At 43.9% G+C, this 22,861-nt stretch overlaps 1 protein-coding gene across 2 annotated transcripts in view; it reads right to left on the bottom strand.

Moving 5' to 3' along the window:
• STK39 (serine/threonine kinase 39) overlaps positions 1-22,861 on the bottom strand; it is a 296,052-nt gene that overhangs the window by 145,879 nt on the left and 127,312 nt on the right. Inside the window, exon 11 of one of the 2 annotated variants that reach the window (XM_040971675.1) lies at positions 14,019-14,024. The exons of the other annotated variant lie outside the window; for it this stretch is intronic. Coding sequence (XP_040827609.1) covers positions 14,019-14,024 — 6 coding nt within the window. The remainder of the gene's footprint in view (positions 1-14,018; positions 14,025-22,861) is intronic. 2 annotated transcript variants of the gene reach the window in all.

Consider the following 22,861-nt stretch of genomic DNA (forward strand, 5'->3'; position numbering starts at 1 on the left):
CTCTATGTTTATGTTCTAGTTAAATATCCTAACCCAGCATACAGCTTAGTACATTGTCAATACCCAAAAACTTTTTCTTTATCAAGTGCACATATTCTTTATTGACAAAGATAGATATGTTCAGTAACTACAAATGTCTGTTTTCCCAGTCAAGGTCAGCACAATCATTTTATACTAGTTTCCTTTACTTCCCTTTAAAGGAGGTCTAGGAATCCATATCACAAGAGGGTTTTGAGATGAAATCTGTTGCACTTAAGAATATGCCATCCTGATTGGCTTACTACAGCAACCAGAAGCAACCCTGCTTGCTTACCCGTGTTGAAGGTAACTGGTTAACTAATCATGTACTCCAACAGCAATACCATCAAGGGCCCCTCATCACATTTAGCTCCAAGGACTGTGGGCACATAAGGTGTCTGGAGTACTTTCAGAAACAGTACAGCTTGTCCAGCCACCATTTCAAGTGTTTCTTCTCCTGCTTTTATCTTCAGTTCTCATTTTGATCATCTGCAGCTCACCACTGCGACTGCGTTGCACAGGACTTAGCAATACAATTGTGGAGGCCAGGGGAAGCACGTTTTTACTCCGTAACAAAAGCACCCAAGGAGCTGTGACAGAAAACCTAAATTTCACTTCATATTAATAATAACATTTCAGAAGTCCTGCTGGATTTGCTACTGTAGAAAATTCAATCTCCATCACTTTTAATTGTCCAACCTGCTTCAAGTGGAGAAGTTTGAAAGTGAAAAGGCCAAAGGCAAGTTGCGTAAAGAAAAAGGAGAAAAGCAAAATGTCTGAGTAATTCATAGAATGGGCTAATCAGTCTCTGAAAAGTCAATAGCAGGCAAGGTCATGAATCAATTTTTCAAACAGTTTGCCATGGCTAATTGAATGATTTTCTGACTGTTTCAAGGTTTACATTGCACCCACAATTGGGAAACTTGAAAATCATTACAGCAGAAAGGTTCAAAACAAGCAAACAAAAGGGGCTAACTGAGGTCAAAACTATTGAGGGGCTATATTAGAAAAGCAAGTGGGGGCCCGGCGCGGTGGCGCAAGTGGTTAAAGGTCCTCGCCTTGCACGCCCGGGATCCCATATGGGCGCCGGTTCTAATCCCGGCAGCCCCGCTTCCCTTCCAGCTCCCTGCCTGTGGCCTGGGGAAGCAGTCGAGGACAGCCCAAAGCTTTGGGACTCTGCACCCGCGTGGGAGACCCAGAAGAGGCTCCTGGCTTCGGATCGGCATAGTATCGGCCCGTTGCGCTCACTTGGGGAGTGAATCATCGGACGGAAGATCTTCCTTTCTGTCTCTCCTCTCTGTATATCCGCCTTTCCAATGAAAAAATAATAAAAATAAATCTTTAAAAAAAAAGAAAAGCAAGTGGGAGGTGGGAGGGAACATCTCTGCAGGGGGCTCCCTGGAGGGTGAAGGCAGGGTGACTTGAGATTTTAGAAAACTAGGTTCTACCTTCCTAAAGAACAAGAAGTTAGCAGGGGGAATCACAGTTCCAGACCTCTGGACATACTATAGAGCAGTGGTTATCAAAACAGCCTGGTACTGGCACAAAGATAGAGAGGAAGATCAATGGAATAGAATAGAAGCACCAGAAGGGAACCCACACAGATACAGCCTATTAATCTTTGACAAAAAGACCAATGACAGTCCAAGCAAATGGGAAGGCCTCTTCAGTAAATGTTGTTGGGACAACTGGCTGATAGCCTGCAGACACAAAAAGATAGACCCACATCTATCACCATACACTAAGATCCAATCTACATGGATAAAAGACCTAAACCTACATCCAGAAACCTTCAAACTCTTGCAAGAAAATGTTGGAAATATCCTGCTAGACCTGGGAGTAGGTCCTGACTTTCTAAGAAGGACGCCAAAAGCAATAGCAGTTAAGAACAGAATAAACAAATGGGACCTCATCAAACTAAGAAGCTTCTGTACAGCAAGGGAAACAATCAGCAAAGTAAAAAAGCAACCCACAGAATGGGAAAAGATCTTTGTACACTACATAGGTGATAGGGGGCTAATCTCCAGGATTTATAAAGAACTTCAAAACAACCAAAAAACCAAAACAAACAAATCACTCAAGAAATGGGCAAGGGAAATGGGCAAACATTTCACAAAGGAACAAGCCCAAATGGCAAACAAACATATCAAAAAATGCTCCAGTTCCCCGGCAATAAGGGAAATCCAAATTAAGACATCGATGAGGTACCACCTAACACCAGTAAGATTGGCCCACATAAACAAGAACACCTACGACACTTGTTGGCGAGGATGTGGGGAAAAGGGAACCCTACTCCACTGCTGGTGGAGCTGCAAGTTGGTACAGCCTTTATGGAAATCAGTCTGGAGAACACTCAAACAACTCAAAATCTGCATACCATATGACCCAGCAATAGCACTCCTAGGAATATATCCAAAACACCTGTTTCACGACAAACCAACATGCACCCCTATGTTCATAGCAGCACAATCAGTAATTGCAAAAACATGGAAGCAACTGAAATGCCCATCAGCAGAAGATTGGATAAGAAAGCTTTGGTTCATCTACTCCATGGAATACTACTCAGCTATTGAAAAACAAAATGCAGTTCTTTGTGGCTAAATGGGCCCAACTGGAAACTATAATGCTAAGGGAAATTAGCGAATACCACATGTTTGCCTTGATTTAACCTGTAATTTTTGTTTGTTTGTTTGTTTTTGAACCTGTCATTGATACTGTCTCAACCCATGTGTTTTGAAGAATTGAACTTGCATTATTTTTAACATATTGTTTACTCTATACTATGTCAATTAATTCCATAACATTGTGTATTGTTGCTGATGTTTTGTTGGGGCTTTTAACTGACTGGGACTTTACTCTGTTAGCTCTACCTTCAGACCAGAGAAGGTCTCCCCAAGAAGCCGTTGAACTTATCTGGACAATAAGATGCTGGACTCTAAGCTAGGTATATGCTTGCAATGAAGGAATCTCAAGTGAACTTGAACTGTGTTTATGCAGCAAGGTGGAGGAATTCACTATGGGGGGAGGGTTTGGGAATGGGTGGGGGGAATCCCAGTGCCTATAAAACTGCATCACATAATACAATGTTATTAACAATTAAAACAAATAAATAAAACTTAAAACTTAAAAAAAAAGAAAGAAAAGAAAACTGGGTTCTAGTTTAGGCAAAGGCAGTCAGGTGACCAGAATAAATCCTCTTACCTTTCTGTGCTTGCCCTTCTTCATTTGTTTAAAAAAAGAAAAGCCTGTATTTCTTGAGCACTTACTTAACACATTCCTTGCTGCACAATCTGAAGAACTTTGTCTTGTGTTACCTTTTTTTATGTTTTACAAACATAAATTATATATAAAATTCAATGATATAAACTGTAAAATGTGTTTCTAGTGTGTTCACAGAATTGTGCAACCTTCGCTGTTCTAGAAATTTTATTACCAAAATTCTACAAAATTTGCTATCACTCCATAAAAGAAACCCATTTGCTCACTGGCAGTCACTCCTTATTTTCTCCTTGGCCTCCAACTACAGGCAATCGTCAATGTAGATTCTGTCTATGAATTTGCAATTTTGGACAGTTGTACAAATGGATCCATACAATATAGGTTCTTCTGTCCCTATCATTGGTTGATGACAGCTGGTTACTCTGGATATTACTTGTATTAGCTTTCATTATGAGACATACCTTCTCCTTTCTGCTCAGTTTGTATATACAGGATCAGAATTTATGGGTCATCCGTTAATCTTTTGAGGAAATTCTGGCAGTGTTTCACAAAGTGGCTCTACCCTTTTCCACCTCTGCCAGCAGTGTAGAAAGGTTCTAATTTTTTTGCATTATCACCAGTATTTCTTACGGTTTTTATAATCAGGGCCATCCTACTGGGCAGGAAGTAGTATTGCAGTGTGGTTTGGATTTTTGTATCTCCAACCTTATAATTAATCTACTTAATATCCTAAGGACAAATTTATGAGGAAAGAAATCTGCCTGTATTCCTCTTTGCAACACAAAGAAACTATGGACTTAGGAAATATAGTGGCCAATTCAAGGTCAAAGTCAAATGTAGAGTCTGCACCTTCCAGAGTCCCCACAATGCTGCACACACCTCGGGATCTCAAGCAGGCCAGCTCCACAGGACCTCTCAGCTAGGGCATTCCAGGATAAAAATCAGTCCTTTGAGTGGATATCCTCATTGGCCTCAATATCAGAAACACTTGCACTTCTTAGAGTAGAAGGCTGATATTCCAATGATAACAGTCATGAGACTGTCTCCATCTTGCTGACTCAAGGGAAAAGCTCAGCTCCAACTCAAGCAAGTGCAGTAAGAACTTGATACTGGGATAGGACCAGATACAATTACCCACAACGAAATGTATTGAACCTCTGATGACTGCAATTGCATTCTCATCAATCTCACCTCTGGCTTCCTGTTTGTTTTTCTGCCCCTACCTTACCTTGAACTTTTTTTTTACTAATCTGTCAGAAAAAAACTTTTTTTTTTCTTAACCCAGCTATCTTGTTTGCATCTTTTTAAGCCATCTCCAGTCTTTTTCCAAATAAAGCAAGTAGTAAAGATATAAATACACCAAAATGTTTTTAAGCAGGCTTCAAAGTAACCCACAGCTGTAGGCCCTTTCATACACTCTGTACTTTTCTAAGAAAACTCTTCTCCAAGAAATAGAAAATACTGTGCTTCTGTGTGCCCTGGCACGAGGCAGAATGCTTTCATGATCTCCTAAATCAGACAAGTGCTCCAAAACAGTATGTGGAGAGAGAAGGAGGGTTGTTAGTGCCCAGTAGGAGCAAAGAACCGAGCAGTGAGTCCTTGCTGGCTTAGGAATATGTGCGAGGGTTATTTCTCCCAGAATATCACTTTAAGATTCTGGTTCCTGATATTTATGTCTAAAGCTTCATGACACTTTTTGATGGAGGAGTGGCTCTCCTGGAGGCCGTAAGTAACAATCTGAACTTGACAGCTTCCGAGGAAAGAGTACTCAGGAAAGCTATAATCGCTCATGTCTCTCGCGAGGACCTGTTTAAATCCCTCAGCGTTTATCCGTGTGTTTTAATGCAGTTCTGTTACTTTTTTAGTCTTATTTCATTTTTAATTGACAAACAGTAACTGTGCATATTTACAGGGGTACATGCGAGGACTAACCCTACACCTGCAGTGCTGGCATCCCATATGAGCACTGGTTTGATTCTTTGATTATTAGAAGGCATCATAGAACGGCTCAAATCCTTGGGGCCTTGTATCGATGTAGGAGATCTGGAAGAAGCCCTAGGCTCCCAGTTTCAGACCAGCTCAGCTCTAGGTGCTGTAGCCATTTGGAAAGTGAACCAAGGGATGAAACATTCTGTGTGTGTGCGTGTGCGTGTGTGTGTCTCCTTCTATAACTGTTTCTCTCAAATAAAAATAAATATGAAAAAATAAATATTTCTTTCTGCCTCTCTGCCTTTCAAACAAAATGAAAACTGATTTTAAAAATGTACACATTCAAGTTTATGTATATAATGACATGACTGGAAAGATCTGTAACTAAGTATTAAAAGTAGTAATTCCTGGGCCTGGTGTGATTGTTCAATGGTTATGTTAAATTCTCATAAGTGTCAGATTGGAACTGGTTCTAATTCCAGCTGCTCCATTCCCCACATAGCTAGCTCCCTGTTTGTGTCCTGGGAAAGCCGTCAAAAATGGCTCAAAGCCTTGGGATTCTGTACCCACATGGGAGACCCAGAAGAAGTTCCTGGCACCTGCTTTGGATCAGCTCAGCTCTGGCTGTTGCAGGTACCTGGGGAGTAAACCAGTGGATGGAAGATATTTCTGTCTCTCCTTCTATCTCTCTAAATCAGAATTCATTTACTTTTACTTTCCAACAAAAGTAAGTAAATCTTTTTTTAAAAGTAGTGATTCCTTATTGGTAACATTTTAAGACATTTTTTAAATAACCTGTGCGTTTTTGTTACAATGACCTTTCATAACCAGAATGCCTTTTCTTAACCAAAACAATTGGTCTGTTTCCCTCAAAATGATTTGAAGAAATATGAACCCCATAACATACACAAAGCATTGTCCTAGTCACCAATAGAGAATCAGAGGGAAAAATAAAAAAGGTGTGTGTAGAGGGTAAGTAGTGAAACATAAACAGCTGTGTCAAGGATGGTAAGACTAAGTATCAGACCACACTGTGCCCATGTCATAAAACCCCAGCAGAGGGGAGCAGGGAAGGGTTTGTGAAGGTGTTACACAGAATAGAAAGAAGCCATGTTCTCAGAAAATGGGGACGGGAGGGCAAGTTGTGAAAACCTGGCAGATTTTCCTGGGTCACTGCTTTGGGCCTCAGTTTACCCTGGCTGAAGGTGAGTGAGCAATTGGGGTTTTTAAAAACCATGATGCTCTGGAAGACAATTTGGCAACAGTGATGTATTAACCTTTGACCCTACATGTGCTACAACAAAACACCAATGCACACAGAGTGACACAAGTACAACTAAGGAAGTGATGTTTCTAACTGCAAACACTTGGAAATTTCCAGCAAGAGATGAATTATATCACTACAATCATAAACGGATTTCATGGATTAGAATATGCCCTACAACAGAATACTTTGCAGCAATAAAAAGGAAGAAGGAAGTCATGGAGAGACGAATACATTCAATGAAAAGAAGCAAGGCAGAAATATGAATGTGCTACCTTTTGGGGTTCAAGAGAATTGAAAAAAGAACACTGTGTGCTCAGCTTTGAGTAAACAACCTGGGAAGAACAATTCCAAAAATGAGAACCTGGCAGCAGTGCGTGGGACGGGACTTTCAAAGCACTTCTTCAACTTAACCTATACTTGCAGTCTGGAAATTGGCTAGCATAGAAACATTAAAGCGAATTCAGGTCACCCCACTCATTCCCACCAACTTCAGTTTCTCCTCTCTGCCCTCTAACCTAACAGTCACCAGGAACTCAACAAGGCCTGTGCTCTCAGGGACAAAACAGTCCAGCTGACAGAATCAGACCAGACCAGGAAGGTGCCTTGAAGTCATTTTATAAAATAACAGTCAGCGGGTCAAACACAACCTTCCTTCTTGTGGACCCACTCCAGAAAACTCCCACTACGTGGTGTTATCTAATTGGCACAGAAATAAAGGGCCTTGCAAAAGGGAGCGTGACCTTGGAAGTCAATTTCAAAGGCAAGCTCAGGCTGACAAAGGTCCAGCCATAAATCCCAGAAAATTAAAGGAAAAGTTTGAAATAAGCAAACATCATTTCTTACAGAAGCTTACATCTGCGGAAAATGCCAACGGCGTCTTCTAGAGAGACTGCATGTACATTTAATTGAGATTTTAAAGCCAGAATTTCAAGATTAATAACCAAAAGGGTAAGACCTTGTGAGAAAAATTACTCCAATTCTGGGAAAAATGAAATCGGCTAGATCCCACAAAAGGGCTATACTTATCCAGAACCCTTTCCTGACCAGTGAAATGCCAGGTACAAATCCTGCCTGCCTTTGAAGAACAATGAGGGGTTCATTTCAGGCAGTCTTACCTTGCAGACTTGGCCATCTAACCCTGAGAACAATAACGTACCAAGATTTCAAAAAGTTTTTAAATAATCAGTTATCAGGCTAAAGTCCTGGACTTACATGCAAAACAGGATCCCATAAGGATGCCAGTATTTGTCCCAGCAGCCCCTCTTCCCATCCAGCTCCCTGCTTGTGTCCTGGGAAAGCAGTTGAGGACAGCCCAAAGCCTTGGGACCCTGCACCAGCCTGGGAGACCTGGAAGAAGTTCCTGGCTTCGGACTGGCGCAGCTCGAGCCATTGTGGCTGCTTGAGGAGTGAATCATTGGATGGAAGATCTTCCTCTCTGTCTCTCCAGTCCTCCATATATCTAACTTCCCAACAAAAAATAAGTAACTCTTAAAAAAAAAGAAACAATTATCAGTGTACAGGCAAGCTTGCACAGAAGTGATAGACACTTGCTTTGGAGTCACAGGGCCTCTACACAAATCCCCACTCCAGCACATTCCAATTCCAGCTAGGCAAGGAATTATTTCTGTTTCACAGCCTCATTTCCTCACCTGCTATACAAAGTTATCACAGTGCCTGATGTACAAGGATTCAGTGATGAATCTGTGAGAAAATACCACTCCTGCACTCAACAATGGTATTGAACCTCGGTTGAGCGCAATAAAAATTATCAATCATTATTACGCTTGTCATCATTATGGTTCTTATTAAAACCTCTTCTATTGGCTAGGCCTGTACTGGAATTAAAAATAAAAGAATAATTGTATCACAAATTAAAGTACACCTGGGTCAAAGCTTGAATTTTTTTGAACGCATGCTCACTGACCCTGCTTGCCTCCTCCACATGTTAGTCAGATTGTCAAGCACCCTCCTACACTATCGAGCAGACACACTAGCCCACACAGATGGCAACAGTAAATGCCTGCACTAGCTATGCCAACCCATCAGAGCATGTGGCCTGGTCAGTACCCACATGGAATGCGGACCTGGGTCACCATCACCACACTCCTGGATGTGACCCTCTGGGGATGGGAACTGAGGACCTGCTCAGTATGTTTCAGGTTCTCAGACCTAGGCATGACATTTCGGGAAGGAAAGGAGGACAGGAGAATCCCTCTCATACAGGAAAATCACGGAAGGGGAAAAAGAAACAGTGTGCCATAACATGGAATCACAGAGGACCAAGGTGGAAGGGGCTGAAACTAGATGTCAGTCTCCACCCAACACTTTGACCTTGTTCTCGTGGATAAATTCACCATAACCGCTCAGCCAAATCCATGCAACAGGGAACCTTGGCAACTACAGTTTTGAAATTCGCCAGCAAATGAAGCAGTCAAAAACCTCACAATTACACAAATTGACAAAACCTCACAGACACAAATACAAAGCATAATTCACAGGCCTTAAAGGAAACTATGAAAACTGTGTTAGTAGGAGAAGAGGAAGAAACAGTTTTATTCAAAGAGCAAAGCTGAAACTGCCAGGAGTACAGGGCCCTACAGGGACAGGAAGAAAGCACAAAAGGGCAGGCAAGAAATTCCCTAACTTTAGACCAATTTCCTTATGAAAATATAAGATAATCCTCAGATGACATTTAAAGACTTCCTTATGTGCGTATGTATAAGACATCTTCGTATCCTTGCAAAATGCTCCCAAATGTACAATCAGGAAGAGGAAAAGGCTGGGAAAAAAGCAGCAAAATGAAAACAAAAAGCCATGCTAGATCATCAGTGATGACCTCTGCATAAGCCTGTGATACAGATCATCTCCTTCCAGCTTCACCAAGCCTCCCACAGGAAGTGCAGAAGCCAAGGATGCCGGAAGGTAAGTGAGCCAGCCAAGCTCCAGCAGTGATGGAACCCCAAGTTACATGCTCCTTTTTTAGTTTACCTTTTATGACATTATTTTTTAATTATTATTTCATTTTATGATACAGTTCCATAGGCTCTGGGATTCTCCCATCCCCTGTCCAAGACCTCCCCCATATTGATTTCCTCCATATTATTACAGAAGTACAGCTCATAACCAGTCATAATTCCATCATTGTGGGCATGGACATTGCCGAGTCCAGCATCTTATTGTCCAGATAAATTCAACAGTTTCATTGGGAGACCATCCTTGGTCTGAAAGTAGAGCTGACAGAATATCATCCCCTCCAATAACTGACATTATTTTTTTTCAATAACAATAACTTACACATATTAATGGTATATAGGGTGACATTTTATATGGGTATTAAATCACACTGATCAGCATCCCCCCCTTTGATTGCAGCCACTCCAGTATGTTGGCTCAGAGATGACAGGTTACTGTAAGCCATGGTCACACCAAGATGCTGTGCAGCTCTAGGAATTTGTCCCCAGTTACAGTGTTTTACAACATCCTAGGCAAGGATTTGGACAAAAAGGAAGGAGAATGGAGTTTGCAATGATAAAAGTTATAAATGGTTGTGATCAAATGGAATTCCACCAGGACACTGATAGACAAAATAAGCAAACCTGAGAGAGAGCTCAGTACCCATGCCGAACCCGTGCAATGTTATCCTTGATGGCTGACACTGGTCAGGACCAACACCTGCTGGAGCACACATGGCTTCCAGGAACGCCTCCCTAATGAGCACTCTAAAACCACCAGCCAATGGATGATGGAAATGGCTTGATTGCTGCTTTCAGGCTGGCAGCTGGTGTATCATTTGTTTGTTCTGGACAGAAGGGATTACAACGACAGAGTATAATGAGCAAAACCATCTCATAACACTGAACCGTGGGCCAACCTCCACATGGAAAACCATGCTCTCAGAGAACAGAATGCTGAACCAAAGGGCTTCTCATGACCAGTGGCTCTCTCCTAATACTTTTCGGGACCTTAGGAATTTGGAATCCCAAGGTGGAACCTATCAAATGGACTTTCAATCAATCAACTTTTAGGGCAGGGTGCATTCTACAATGTAATCAAAGTCTTAAGGATGTGAAAATGTCAGAAAGCCCTAAATTCTCTTGATTAAACAGCTAGCTGAAGATATAGGGGGGCAAAAAAAAGGCTTAGGGGGAAAAAAGACATAAAATGAAAAACATTGTTCATAATTCAATACTAAAAACAAGTAATAGTAAATGGCAATTGATAGGCACTGAATGAAGTACAGCAGTCCATGGACGTGCGTGTGTGTAGTATGAAGACAATGAATCAGGACTTGTGTTAAGCTTAGCAGTTAAAATGTCTACTTAGCAGTTAAACGTCTAGGAGACATGCATCCCATATCAGATGGTCTGGGTCTGATTCTCAACTCTGTTCCACCTTCACCTTCCTGCTTATGTGCATCCCGGGACACAGCAAGCAAGGAGCTGAATCTCTGCCACCAACCTGGAAAACCTGAGTAATGTGCTTAGCTCCCTGCTGTCATCTGCTGAGCCCTGGGCCATTATAAACATTTGTTGAGAAAATGGGACCTGTTTTTCTCTCTCTCTCTCGCCCTCTCTAGTTCACATATATTCCAAATAAATAAATATTTATCTCAGATAAGTAAATGTTTTCAAAAGGGTAATGAAAAACAGTCATGACTGAGTAAGTGAAAGGATCAGAATTGCGACACAAAAGTTTAAGCCACCACTGGCAATGGAAACATATATATCACAGTTTAAGCCTTAGCTGTTGTGTTTCTGATTAAGCTTCCTGCTAATGAGCCTGGTAAGGCAGCACAAGATATCCCAAGTATTTGCATCCCTGACAAACAAAACAAAACAGAACAAAACAAAACAAAACAAAAGGGAACACCAGGATGGTAGTCCTTGTTCCTGGCCTGGCACATTCCTGACTGTTGTGGGCATTTGGCAAGTAAACCAACAAATTGAACAGGTCTCTCTTTCTCCAAATCACTCCCTCTCTGTCACTCGGTCTTTCAGATAAATAGATAAAAGGTATTATTTTGGTGTGAAAAACTGAATCATAGTTTTTTCTTAACATGTATTTTCCTTGAGGTTTTTGAAGTAAGCTCATACATTGGTCTCCATATGAGATATGAGATGCCTAAAACTTCTACTGAGTTTTGAGATAAAATGCCTATTTTAAACATCAGGAAGGCAATATGCATCAATAATTATAAGCTACACATACACTCTTGGATCAAGCAATTCTATTGCTAGGAATATATCCTAACAGCTAACATGTACAAAAACTCATACACAATGTAGTTCTCTCCAGTGTGACTAACACTAAGAACAATCTAAATGTCTTTCAAGCAAGAACTGACTATTAATAACTTCAGTTACTCTGGAAGTAGAATATTTAATATTTAATATTGTATTAAAAATTAAGTGAGGGCCAGCAGAGTGGCATAGTGGTTAAAGCTGCCACTTGCAACACAGGTTTCCTATATGGGCCCTGATTTACTAGCCGCTCGACTTTCGATCCAGATCCCTGAAAATGACCTGACAAAAGCAGAAGATGGCCCAAGTGCTGGGGCCCCTGTCGTCTACATGAAAGTCCTGGTATGAAAGTCCTGGTTTCAACTTAGCCCAATGGTCACAATGGCAGTCATCTGGAGAATGTACCAGGCAACAGAAGATACCTCACTCCTCTCCCTCTGACTCTCTGACTTTCAAAATAAGTAAATAAATCATTTAGAAAGATAAAACATTTTTAAATAAGTGTTTAAAATTATTCAACAAATACATAATTGCTAATGCAAAAAGAGGGACCACGTGTATCTTACAGCACAGAAGGTAGCATGGGGGCAGACACTTAGCCTTGTGAAAATACCTACGTCCTGCAATCAAACTCCAACTCTGGCTCCTGACTGCAGCCTCCTACCAACGCAGCCCCTGGAGCCATCACTGCAGGATTCCAATATTCTGGGGGTAGGGACTCCATGAGCTGCACTGGGGTTCTGCTGAGGATGGGGTTGCTGCTACTTACAAGGAGTGGGAACAGCACCCAGGATGAAGGCAGCGGGCAAGGAGACACGTGGCCAAGTAGGGTGGGTCCAGGGGGAGGGCAACAGAAGTCCAGGGAAGCAAGAGACAGGGCCATGCTGAGCCCTGCAAGCCCTGGATTGCTCAGGGTATCTGCAGCACCATCTGTGGATCATTGAGACTGGGGCAGTCATAGGCAACTCAGGGTGACCCTCCTCAAGAGTTAGAGTCTGACACAAGTTTGCCTCGGGAGCCAGGCAAACTTGCCCTTAACCATTAAGCATGGACTTTGGTGTAGTTGCAGCTTTCTACCCAAGAGACACTCCCTGATCAGGGAGAAGATCTCTCTTTGTCTCTCTCTTTTAAACCAACAACATTATATAAAATATATATAAATAATATATTATTTATTAAACAGTAAATAAATAAATAATTTTAAAATACTTCTGAATTTGTACTGAATCAATTATGTTTTGTTAACTAAATCCAGCAGTTTCTTCCCTACAACCCCGTTACTTTTCCAGCATGGCTACCATGCCCCTGCAGGTCTCACTGCACTCCTTGAAGCTGAACAGAATGAGGGTAAAAGAGAGAGGAGGCCAGAAGCTTAGATTCCATCCTTTGTTTCCATGTAATGCGCAGTGAAGTTATACTGCATTCTGCCTCTTTCATTGTTCTCTCTTCAAAATATCACTCTTTCTTTTTAAATTTATTTATTTTTTTAATTGTATTTTTAAATAAGGATTACATGGTTGATTAGGAAAGGATTACAGTTTACGGAAAATTGGGTGAACTCACTGCTTCCAAATTTGCTATTTCTTGCTGTTGTTCCTGGGGGAAGCAGAGAGACAAAGGGGGAAAACACCCATGACTTTGCACATGTCCCAATACTCAGGGATGAGGAACCGCCACCTCATATCAACCCAGAGTCTCAAAGTGTACATATTCAGAAAGTTCTGTCCAAGTGGTTTCGATAGTTCTGAAATGCTGCCGATTTCACTGCTCCGAGGATGATGTCATCCTCCCAATGTCCACTGGCTCTATTCACTGATATTTTTTGCTGTCATCATTTGTTTGGGATAGTTGTCCAGTTTATTCTGTTCTCCTGTTACAGAACTAAATGTGCTGTCATATTCTCCTTTTACAACAGGGCCTGTGTCCACTGATCCACCTTTTCATACTTGCAGAATCCAAGTAGCTGAGCCAGGCAAGATCCCCCACCCCTGGAGCTCACAAACCTGGCACCCAATTCACAGGTAGGCCCCAGGACCCAGGCCAAGCAACCCGAGCCCCACCAAATCCCCTATCCCTGGAGCTCATGAACCCAGCACCCACCTAGAAGGTGGGCCTCTGAACCCGGGCCAAGAGACCCAAGCCTCACCATATCCCCCACCCCCAGGTTTACGAAACCAATAGCCCCCTAGAAGGAGGGCCCCAGGTTCTGGGTCAAGCAAACCAAATCCCACCAGTTCCCCTGTCTCCAGGGCTCAGGAACCCAGCCCCACCACACAGGTGGGTTCCAGGATCTGAGCCAAACTACCTGAGCGCTGTCCGAGTCCCCATCCCTGGAAAACATGTACCTCGCCCTCACTGAGTCAGGCTGATATGACTTGCTTCACCTCAGTGTCCACAATCTTATGACGCAGCCTGGCCTAGTCAAATCCATCCTCTGTTCCAGCTCCTGTTGGAGGGTGCTGCCATCTAACCCAGCCCAGCCTTATTGCTGTACTGGTTCTAATCTGAACTGGCTGGTGTTGCGGCCTGATCTGGCTCCTCCTGCCCCTGCTCTGGTTCTCATATCTGCCAGTGGGTACTGTAACCTGGCATGGTCTGGGCAACTCCTTGCCTTGCTTCTTGCACTCACTTGCAGCAACTGCATCCCAATGAAAGAGTTTCCCAAGCTCCTCCATTGAGTCTCCTCCCAGTGGCAGTTCTTGCCAACATCAGTGGGTCGTTGGCCCAGGTTGACTTTGTCCACCTCCTGTCCTGACAAGGACAGTAGCCTTGTTCAATCAGCCACACCTATTCTGGTTCTTGTTGTCTGGTGTTGCAGCCCAGCACTACCTGGTCCACACCCAGACATAGCTTTCACATCGTTCAGTGGGAGTCAAGACCTAGTCTGGCCTGTTCTACACCCAACTTGGCTCTCACAAGTTCCAGTGGGTGCTAGAGTCAAGCCCAATCTGTTGCTCCACCATCCCAGTGCCCACCCATGCTGGTGCAGTCTGTAGCCATGTACAGCCATGCCTGCTGTCCTCAATCCTACTCTCGTTCTCATCAGTGGGAATCGCAACCCAGCTGGGGTGCCCGCTTAGGTCCCCAGCAAGGCCTAACCCCATCCACTGTTCTCGGGCAAGCCAACAGAGACTGCAGTTCCGCAGGGGTAAGCCCACACTGCCCCCACCGATTCTGCTAACAGATCTACTTCTCTCATTCTTATTCTCCCCTCCAAACCAATCTGATGTTAATCCTCTACTTACATACACATCTGTGGACTTATCTATGTTAGGAATTATAGCTGAGGGACTTCCACAATCTCATTCTTGTTGTTAAGGATCTACAGGATCATGACATAAATAAGTGTACATTATTTCCTCCAAATAGGAAGATAGGTAACAGGTGATTTCCAACCAGATAGCACTAAAACCTAGTGTGAATCTAGTTTTGAATTCCTTCCTAATTAAAAATGGTTTCAGGGGCCCAGCACTGTAGCCTAGTGGCTAAAGTCCTCACCTTACACATTTAGGATCCCATATGTGTGCTGGTTTTAATCCCAGCAGCCCTGTTTCCCATCCAGCTCCCTGCTTGTGGCCTGGGAAAGCAATTGAGGACAGCCCAAAGCCTTGGGACTCTGCACATGCATGGGAGACCCAGAAGAGCTCCTGGCTCCTGGCTTCAGATTGGTGCAGCACTGGCCGTTGCGCTCACTTGGGGAGTGAATCATTGGACGGAAGATATTTCTCTTTGTCTCTCTTCCTCTGTGTGTGTGTGTGTGTATGACTTTGCAATAAAAACAAACACATCTTTAAAAAAAATGGCTTCAGGTAACAGGCAAATGTGCACATTCTGGCTAAGGCAAGATGATGACAGTGGAGAATTAGCTAAGGGGCCAAGACAACAGTCCTGCTGTCAGATAATCCAGTACAACACATGATCACGTCCTGAAACCTTGCAATCTAGGGCAGGGCAGTAGAGATGACCTAAACTAACTGTTCTGCCTATGACACCAGCTTGGTGAAGACAAGTAACTGCAAAGCTAGGGTCGTTGAGGAGCTCAAAGATGAGAATACAGGTACGGTGCCAACTAAGAACCAACTGAGCTGTTCCCCAGGGAGACAAAGAGCAGATCTGCTCTCCTACTGACCCCACCACAAGCTCTTGCATCATCCCACCCCAACACGAAGGCTGCTCCTGACCTAACCCATCTTGCTTGTTGAGCATTTATTTTTCCCCCATGCTCCAATAAGGATCATTAACTGGCCAAACACTAGCATGCAGCCCGGTATAGAAAGCAAAAGTACAAGAAAACAAAGTACAAGTGACAGCATTGCACCCAAGGTAGACAAACAGTAACACTAACAGACATGAGAATCTGCTGGGGGTGCAGGGAAGGAGATCCCAAGGTGCTGGGTCTGAGAAGACACAGGGTCAGGGAAAAGACAGGCCTAGCATAAGCTGGCTGCCGGAAGAATGCCACCAGTCACGCTAGAAAGGTATGTCTAAGGCTAAGCTGGCTGACAGCCCGAGGGGAGGCTTAGCTCTGTGGCTCAGGGAAGGCATGCGTGGGCCTTCCCAGCCACGGGGCCCTCATCCTAGCAGGGGCAGGAATGCTTATCTATCCTATAACTGACCTGAGTAGGCACTCAAGTGTTCCACATGACAGAGAGACGCCCAGCATGTTTTGAAAGTTTTGAAAGGATCAAACAGTCAGGTGCTGGTCACACTCCATACCCATTCCAATGCAAACGCCTTTCCAGTCACCCTGGTGGGTCCACTTACAGAAGAGAAAGCTGGAACCCAGTGGGGCTGGGAGGCTGGGTGAAGATGCGCAGCCTTCACAGCAGCCAGCCCTAGGCAGGTGCCCAGAGATGCTCAAGGAACACAGGCTCCACTGGGAGGAGGCAGGTAGCTGGAGCCTATCTCAGCATGGGCCTGTCAACTAAGTTTCAGAAAAGTTATCCCGTATCTATAAGCCTTTGGAAAAACACTGCCGATTTGCCAAAGGCAAAAATGCAACAATACATCTGACTATGCAGACCTCGAACATCTAACTGGATGTCAGATAAGGATAGTGACCTACTCATTCTGACAACCGAAAATCCATTCTTCACCAAGGAAAGTTGCAAAAGCAGTGCCTCTTACATTATTTTCAGAAAATATGTCATTATTTCTAAATCTGCAAAAGCAGAGCTCAAAAATCCACATAAGTTTATGAAGCGCTCCTAAGCAATTGGCACCTTGAAAAGATACTTGATCCTAAAAATACACACACTACCCCCTAAGCACCATTCAACTAGTCAGTTCCCACAGTGAATTTTACAGCTCCCAATCAAATGCCACTAGAAAGGCACCATTTACCCAGAATATATGTTTTTTTATTTAAAAAATTTAACTCAATGTGCCAACTATGTTGCAACAAATTCTCAGAGCAGCCTTTTCTCTTGCTCTTTTTCCTTTCCCATCACCTCTGTCTAAACACGGCCCTACACAAACACCAGTCAAGAAATGTAGCTGCGGAGTACTATGAACTAGCAAGCCAATGAACTATACTGACAGCACCCCCTAGCGTTCAAAGGCACTTTTCTCAACAAATGAACCTTAAATTCTAAACTTACTACAATGCAATGCCTTTAACATAAAACACAAATGCAAACATTGGTGGGCGAACACTGTCCCACCTACAACCCCAGGGTAACAGTAAGCTCTCTGAATACTGCTCTCTCTGCTATCAGTATGAAAAACAGCAACCTCAACTACCACCATCTCCTTAAGCATGCTAGATCCCCAGAAAGACCCCTGGGATGGGCCTGGGCATTGGGTGTAGTGGCTAAGATGTTGGTTGGGATGGCCACAATCCCCATCCAGGTTCCTCTGGTTCACACTCTGCTTCCAATCCCATTTTCGGTCACTCTGCACCCTCGGAGGCAGCAGGCAATCACCCAGGCAGTTGGCTCTCTCCACTCCGTATGGGAGACCTGGACTGGGGTCCCAGCTCCTGGCTTGGGGTTGATCCTTCACTGGATGTTGCAGGCATCTGGGGGGTAAACTAGTGGGTAGAAGATCTCTGTTTCTGTCTCTCTTTCAAGTTAAAAAGAAAAGTATTATCGATACATGTGGTTGCTTCCAACAAGAGGATGGAAAAGAAACCTGAGGCAGGAAGGGGGCTGACCCCTAGGGCCCCCCGCAGATAGTTTACACTGAATCAATCTGCAACATGAGTGACAGGTGTGCAGAGACCACTGCACGCTGCTTGCACGGTCACAGCCTCTGATATCCCCCTATCACCACTTACCTAGATCTGAGGAGAATCAGAGAAGCCACAGAGTTTTCTGGAAACTGTTGACACTCAGGGTCAGACTAAGGTGACTGCAAAATGCTGCAAGTTCTCTAATCCCATTATCCAAATTGAGAATTCTGTTTCATACTTGAACTGTGCTAGACAGGCAGAACACTACTCTGATTTGTTAACAAGACGACACAGGGGCCAGCACTGAGGCACAGCATGTAATGCAGTGGTCCATGGCACCAGCATCCCACACCGGCATCAGTTTGCATCTAGGATGCCCCGCTTCCCATCCAGCTCCCTTCTAATGCACCCGGGAAAGCAGCCAAGTCCTTGGGTCACTGCACCCAGCAGGTAGAGCTGGAAGATGCTCCTACTTCAGGCTGCAACACCCCAGCCACTGCAGTTATTTGGGGACTGAATTGGCAGATAGAAGACCCTCTCTGCCTCTCCCCGCTCTCTTGTAACTGCCTTTCAAATAAACAAACCACAAGAAAATAGGGAAACATAACTTAAAATAATAGAAGTAATGATGGAAAGTATTTAGAACATCACCCTTCAGTACTCTGCTCAGTGCAATAAAAATCCCAAGTGAGTATCTATAGAGTTTGTGACTAAGCAGAGACAGGATATACACAGCTGTAATGCCTCTGCCCAAGGAAGTCTAGCTTGGGCTGTTTGCACAGACTACAACCCACTGCTGCCCTCTTCTGGGAAACGTTGGAACCAACTAATATTCAGACAGCCAGCATTCAAAATCACCCGATTTTATCCCTGATTTCTTTCACTTTCAAGACTTTACAAATTAATTGCAAAATTCCAGTATGATGATGGGGGGAAGTAAAGCAAAAGCAGGATAATTTCTATTGTCAAATAGGAAGAGTCAATGTTATTAAATTGGGAAGTTGCCTTCACACTCTGCTACTGTTTGTGGCCTTGGTCAAAGTCCAGCTTCCCTAGGTCTCAATTTCCCAGGTCTGCAAACTGAAGGACCCTGAACCAGGGAATATTTATGGTGGTTCTCAACTGTAAAATCCTGTGATCTTTTAAGGATGCTTCACCCTGCTGAAATATACTATGTCTCATCCTTGTAAGTATCTAGCATTTACTCAAGACATGTCACTGATTGTTGTAAGACTGTGGTAACTGACACACGTGGGGACCCAGTAACAGTGCTAATGCAGGAAGATACTCTGGGTTTGGCACATCATGCGACATTTGTGCCCCTGAAAGGTGAGGCTAACTGCCGGGACTGCATCCTTATACCTATGTTGATTTACAGATGCATGCGTGGGCAGGGCAAGGCTCACTTGCACTGCCCAGAGTCACAGGGGTGAAGGGGAAGCAAGGGAGCTATGCTGTTTGTCTCTGGCTTTAGGCTCTTTGCACTATCTCAGACCTCAGAAGGAAGCAGAGACGATGGTACACAGAGAAAGGAAAAATGGATGGAGGAGAGGGTAGGCACAGATAAAGCCATTACCACCCCGTCAGTGGTGCTGGCCGTAATGGCTACAGCTGTTAAAGCAGCAGCAAGAATGGGAACCACAGGGGAGGCCTATGATCTACCAATCGACACGCTGGCTGGGACACTTGCATCCCATAGCAGAGTGCCTGGGTTCAAGTCCTGGTTCTGCTCCTAACTCCTGCTTCCTGGAGTGCATACGGGAGGTGATGGCTGAAGGGGCTGGGTACCGCCAGTCATTGAGCTCCCTGCTCCTGATTTCTGCCTGTCGCAGCTCCAGCCAACCATGCTGTGCATTTGGGGGACTGAACCAGTAGACAGGAGCTATGTCTTACTCCTTCTTTCTCAATTGAATAAATGCATAAATCTTTTTGAAAAAAATCTGTTAATAAAAGCAATGAACAAATTTTACTAAAATGATATAATCACCTGGTGCCACTCATTACTTTGACTCAATCAAAGGGTTGCCTAACTTCATCTCTACAAACATAGTTGGATGTTCTTACCTGGACCATTTTATGAATGAAGAGCTGAGCTTCCAACCAGTATTTAACAATTGTTGATGCTACCAAACACTCACTGTCACCCCTCTCTCTCCTTCACAATCTATCAGCTCATTACCTTTACACCTGCAGAGACCTTGGCAAATTGCTCAGGTTCTCAGGGTGACAGACATCCACAGCATCTCCCAGTGCCTGCAAAAGGCATGGGGCACCCCACTGAGGAGCCTTAAACAGAGGGCGAATGACAATTATCTTTCCCTTTCTCTACTGAGTGTGTTATTACTTCTGCCTGTTCTCTCCATTTGTGTTTTGTTGCTATCTGCTCCCATCATTTCTTCTTCCTTCTGAATTAGAATTTAATGCAAAGAATGTTGAACCAGAAATAACAACTGAGGCTGCTTCCTTCCCTTTCCAGCCATGGGGACCTCAGGCCTGTCCTTTCAACTTCATACACCTCCACCTGTGAGTCATCAAAGGAATATCTGCCCCACACGCCTTCAGGCCCAATCACCCAGAACCAGTACAGATGCTTAAACAGAAGTGCTCTGAAAGCAAAGGACATTGGCTGTGCACACACTCAGTTCTTTACCAGCAGCACTCCTCCTGGCAAAGCAGCATAGTTGCAGCAGGAAAGGAAGTGCTAGTCCCTGTGCTTGGCCAGGGAAGTAACTCTAGTTCTTATGCCTTCTCTATGCAGATGTTCCCCTCCCACCGAAACCAGCAATAATAGAAAACCCATCTTCATCATGCACAATGGCCATCAGGACACTTTTCTCTCATTTATCTGTTTATTTCTAGGATACACAAACTGCTAGAGCCATGGTAACATGAACTTCACCACAGAGAAGCAAGAAGCAACTACCTTAGGCACACGGCAGGAAGCTATCACCATGAAAAAGCAACAAAACCAGCAATTTGTGCCTCTTCATATGACAGACGCAGTGAGAAAACCACAGCAGTGCCCCTGAGGTGCCCTTATCAAAAATGAATCCCCTGCATCTCACGGTGAAGAGGGCACTAGACTCCCCTGAGCTGAAGGAGGGCATTCCACAAAGTGGTCCTCTGCAGCTCCTCCAAACCTCCGCAGTGGTGAAGAAGAGGACTGCTCCAGACTGAAGGAGCCTAATGATGTAGGAACTCAACGGTTCTGGATTGGGACCTGGGCCAGATCAGTGACTTGAATGCAAAAATTGGCAAAATTAACAAAACTAAACTAGATACCAAAATCAGAAAATGATATGGTATTGGTGCTGACAGACTTGATTTGATGACTACACTGTTGCTACGTATGGCAGTACGACATTGCTTTCAGGGAATGCGCAAAGACAAAGGGGTTCCTGGTTACAACTCAACTCTGCACAGTTCCAACAGGAGTGAGAGAATATGCATTCTTGGTACTATTTTTCCAACTTCTTTGGAAGTCTGAAATAATTTCAAAACAAAAAGTAAATGCAGAAAGGAAAACTGCCCAAGATACAGCAAATACTAAATGTAAAATCTAATCCTACTTTTGAAGCCTAAGCACTCAGGAGTATCCTATCAAACAGTGTCACTGTGAGGTATGACAGGCAGGCTTGGGGATCCTGTCTTCCTAATCATAGTGGTTCTACACAACGCACCAGTGGCAGCACATCCTTACTTCCTTCTGAGGATGAATAACTTCTCCTTCCACCTTCATTTCATGGTCAGGAGCATCCAGGCAGTTGGACGTGCCGTGAGAACAGAAGCAGACAAAGCAAGAAGACTGGGAACCACATTATCATACCGTACTGCTTCTCTGGCCAATGTGCCCACTGACTGAGCTGGAAACCACATGAGAGGCAGTGATGAGAGGAGGCCTTTGCTTCTCCTGCACAATATACGGGAAAAGGGGAGAGGAAGTTACCTAGCTGCAAACCGCTCTGTTCTCCTGGGCCAAACCCGAGTAGAGCAGCCTTCTAGTTCTCCCTTGTAAAAGGACAGCAGTGGCGGCCTGCAGGGACTTCCTAAAGGCAGCTGCAGTAGCAGTCCCTCTATTCTTTACATAGAAAAATGATGCGTGTTGAAGGAAACACACACACACATCCAAAGTTTCTTTGGAGATCTCCCCAATTGAAATGCTGGACTCAAAACCCTAACCAAGAAAAGAGAGAAGACAGAACAGGTCAATCAACCATCTCAGCTATATGTTGGCAGCAAAATACGGGGCAAACGGAGACTCTATGATGGACTATGTCAACCAGTGGATTCTTCAAAGACCTCATAGTGCTTGGAGTGGCAAGATTGGCAACGATTCATAACTGGTGAACTATCAAAACCTCTTGAGCAAGAACCTCAGAGCATACCCTACATCCGGGACCTGGGGAGGCTGGGAAATTGGGTGGGCCTTCTCCCTTAATACCCCCCTTTTAAACATGAAGAAAACAATACAGAAATAATAGTCTTACCCACTTTCCTATAGGCCTTGAACCCTTTTACCCCAATTAATTACGTAAAGATTGTCAAAAAATCTAATAAAAAAATCCCAAATGCCAACATGGACAAGTATCTCTTAGAAAAAAAATCTATACCCCACAGAAAGTAGAGTAGGACCAGTGAAAAGGCATGGGAGCACAAGAAGACAAGAAGATGAGTCACCGGGGAGATCTCAAAAACAAACCTATTGGTCAAGGGCAAATAACACAAACGACCCTTGTCCTAATGCTGAAACAAAAAATACCATGAGAATTAAGGAAGAAAGAAAAAAGACATCCTACAATAAAAGTTTACATGTTGCATATGGTGATTAAAACAATGTGCCTTTTCTGATGGCCAAGTCTCATGCAAATTTTCCAACAAGGAACATCCCACCTGTTCCCAACATCACAAGGCAAAACGGACAAAGGGAGACTGCCCACCGTTAACAGATTCCTAGGAACGGCAGTACACTGAGCAGCTTCAGAGCGCATGCCAGTCAGTGAAAAAACCAGTTCTGAG

This window comes from Ochotona curzoniae, unplaced genomic scaffold (genome assembly GCF_017591425.1).
Source record: "Ochotona curzoniae isolate NIBS_2020 unplaced genomic scaffold, NIBS_Ocur_1.0 contig_2210, whole genome shotgun sequence".
NCBI lineage: Eukaryota > Metazoa > Chordata > Mammalia > Lagomorpha > Ochotonidae > Ochotona > Ochotona curzoniae.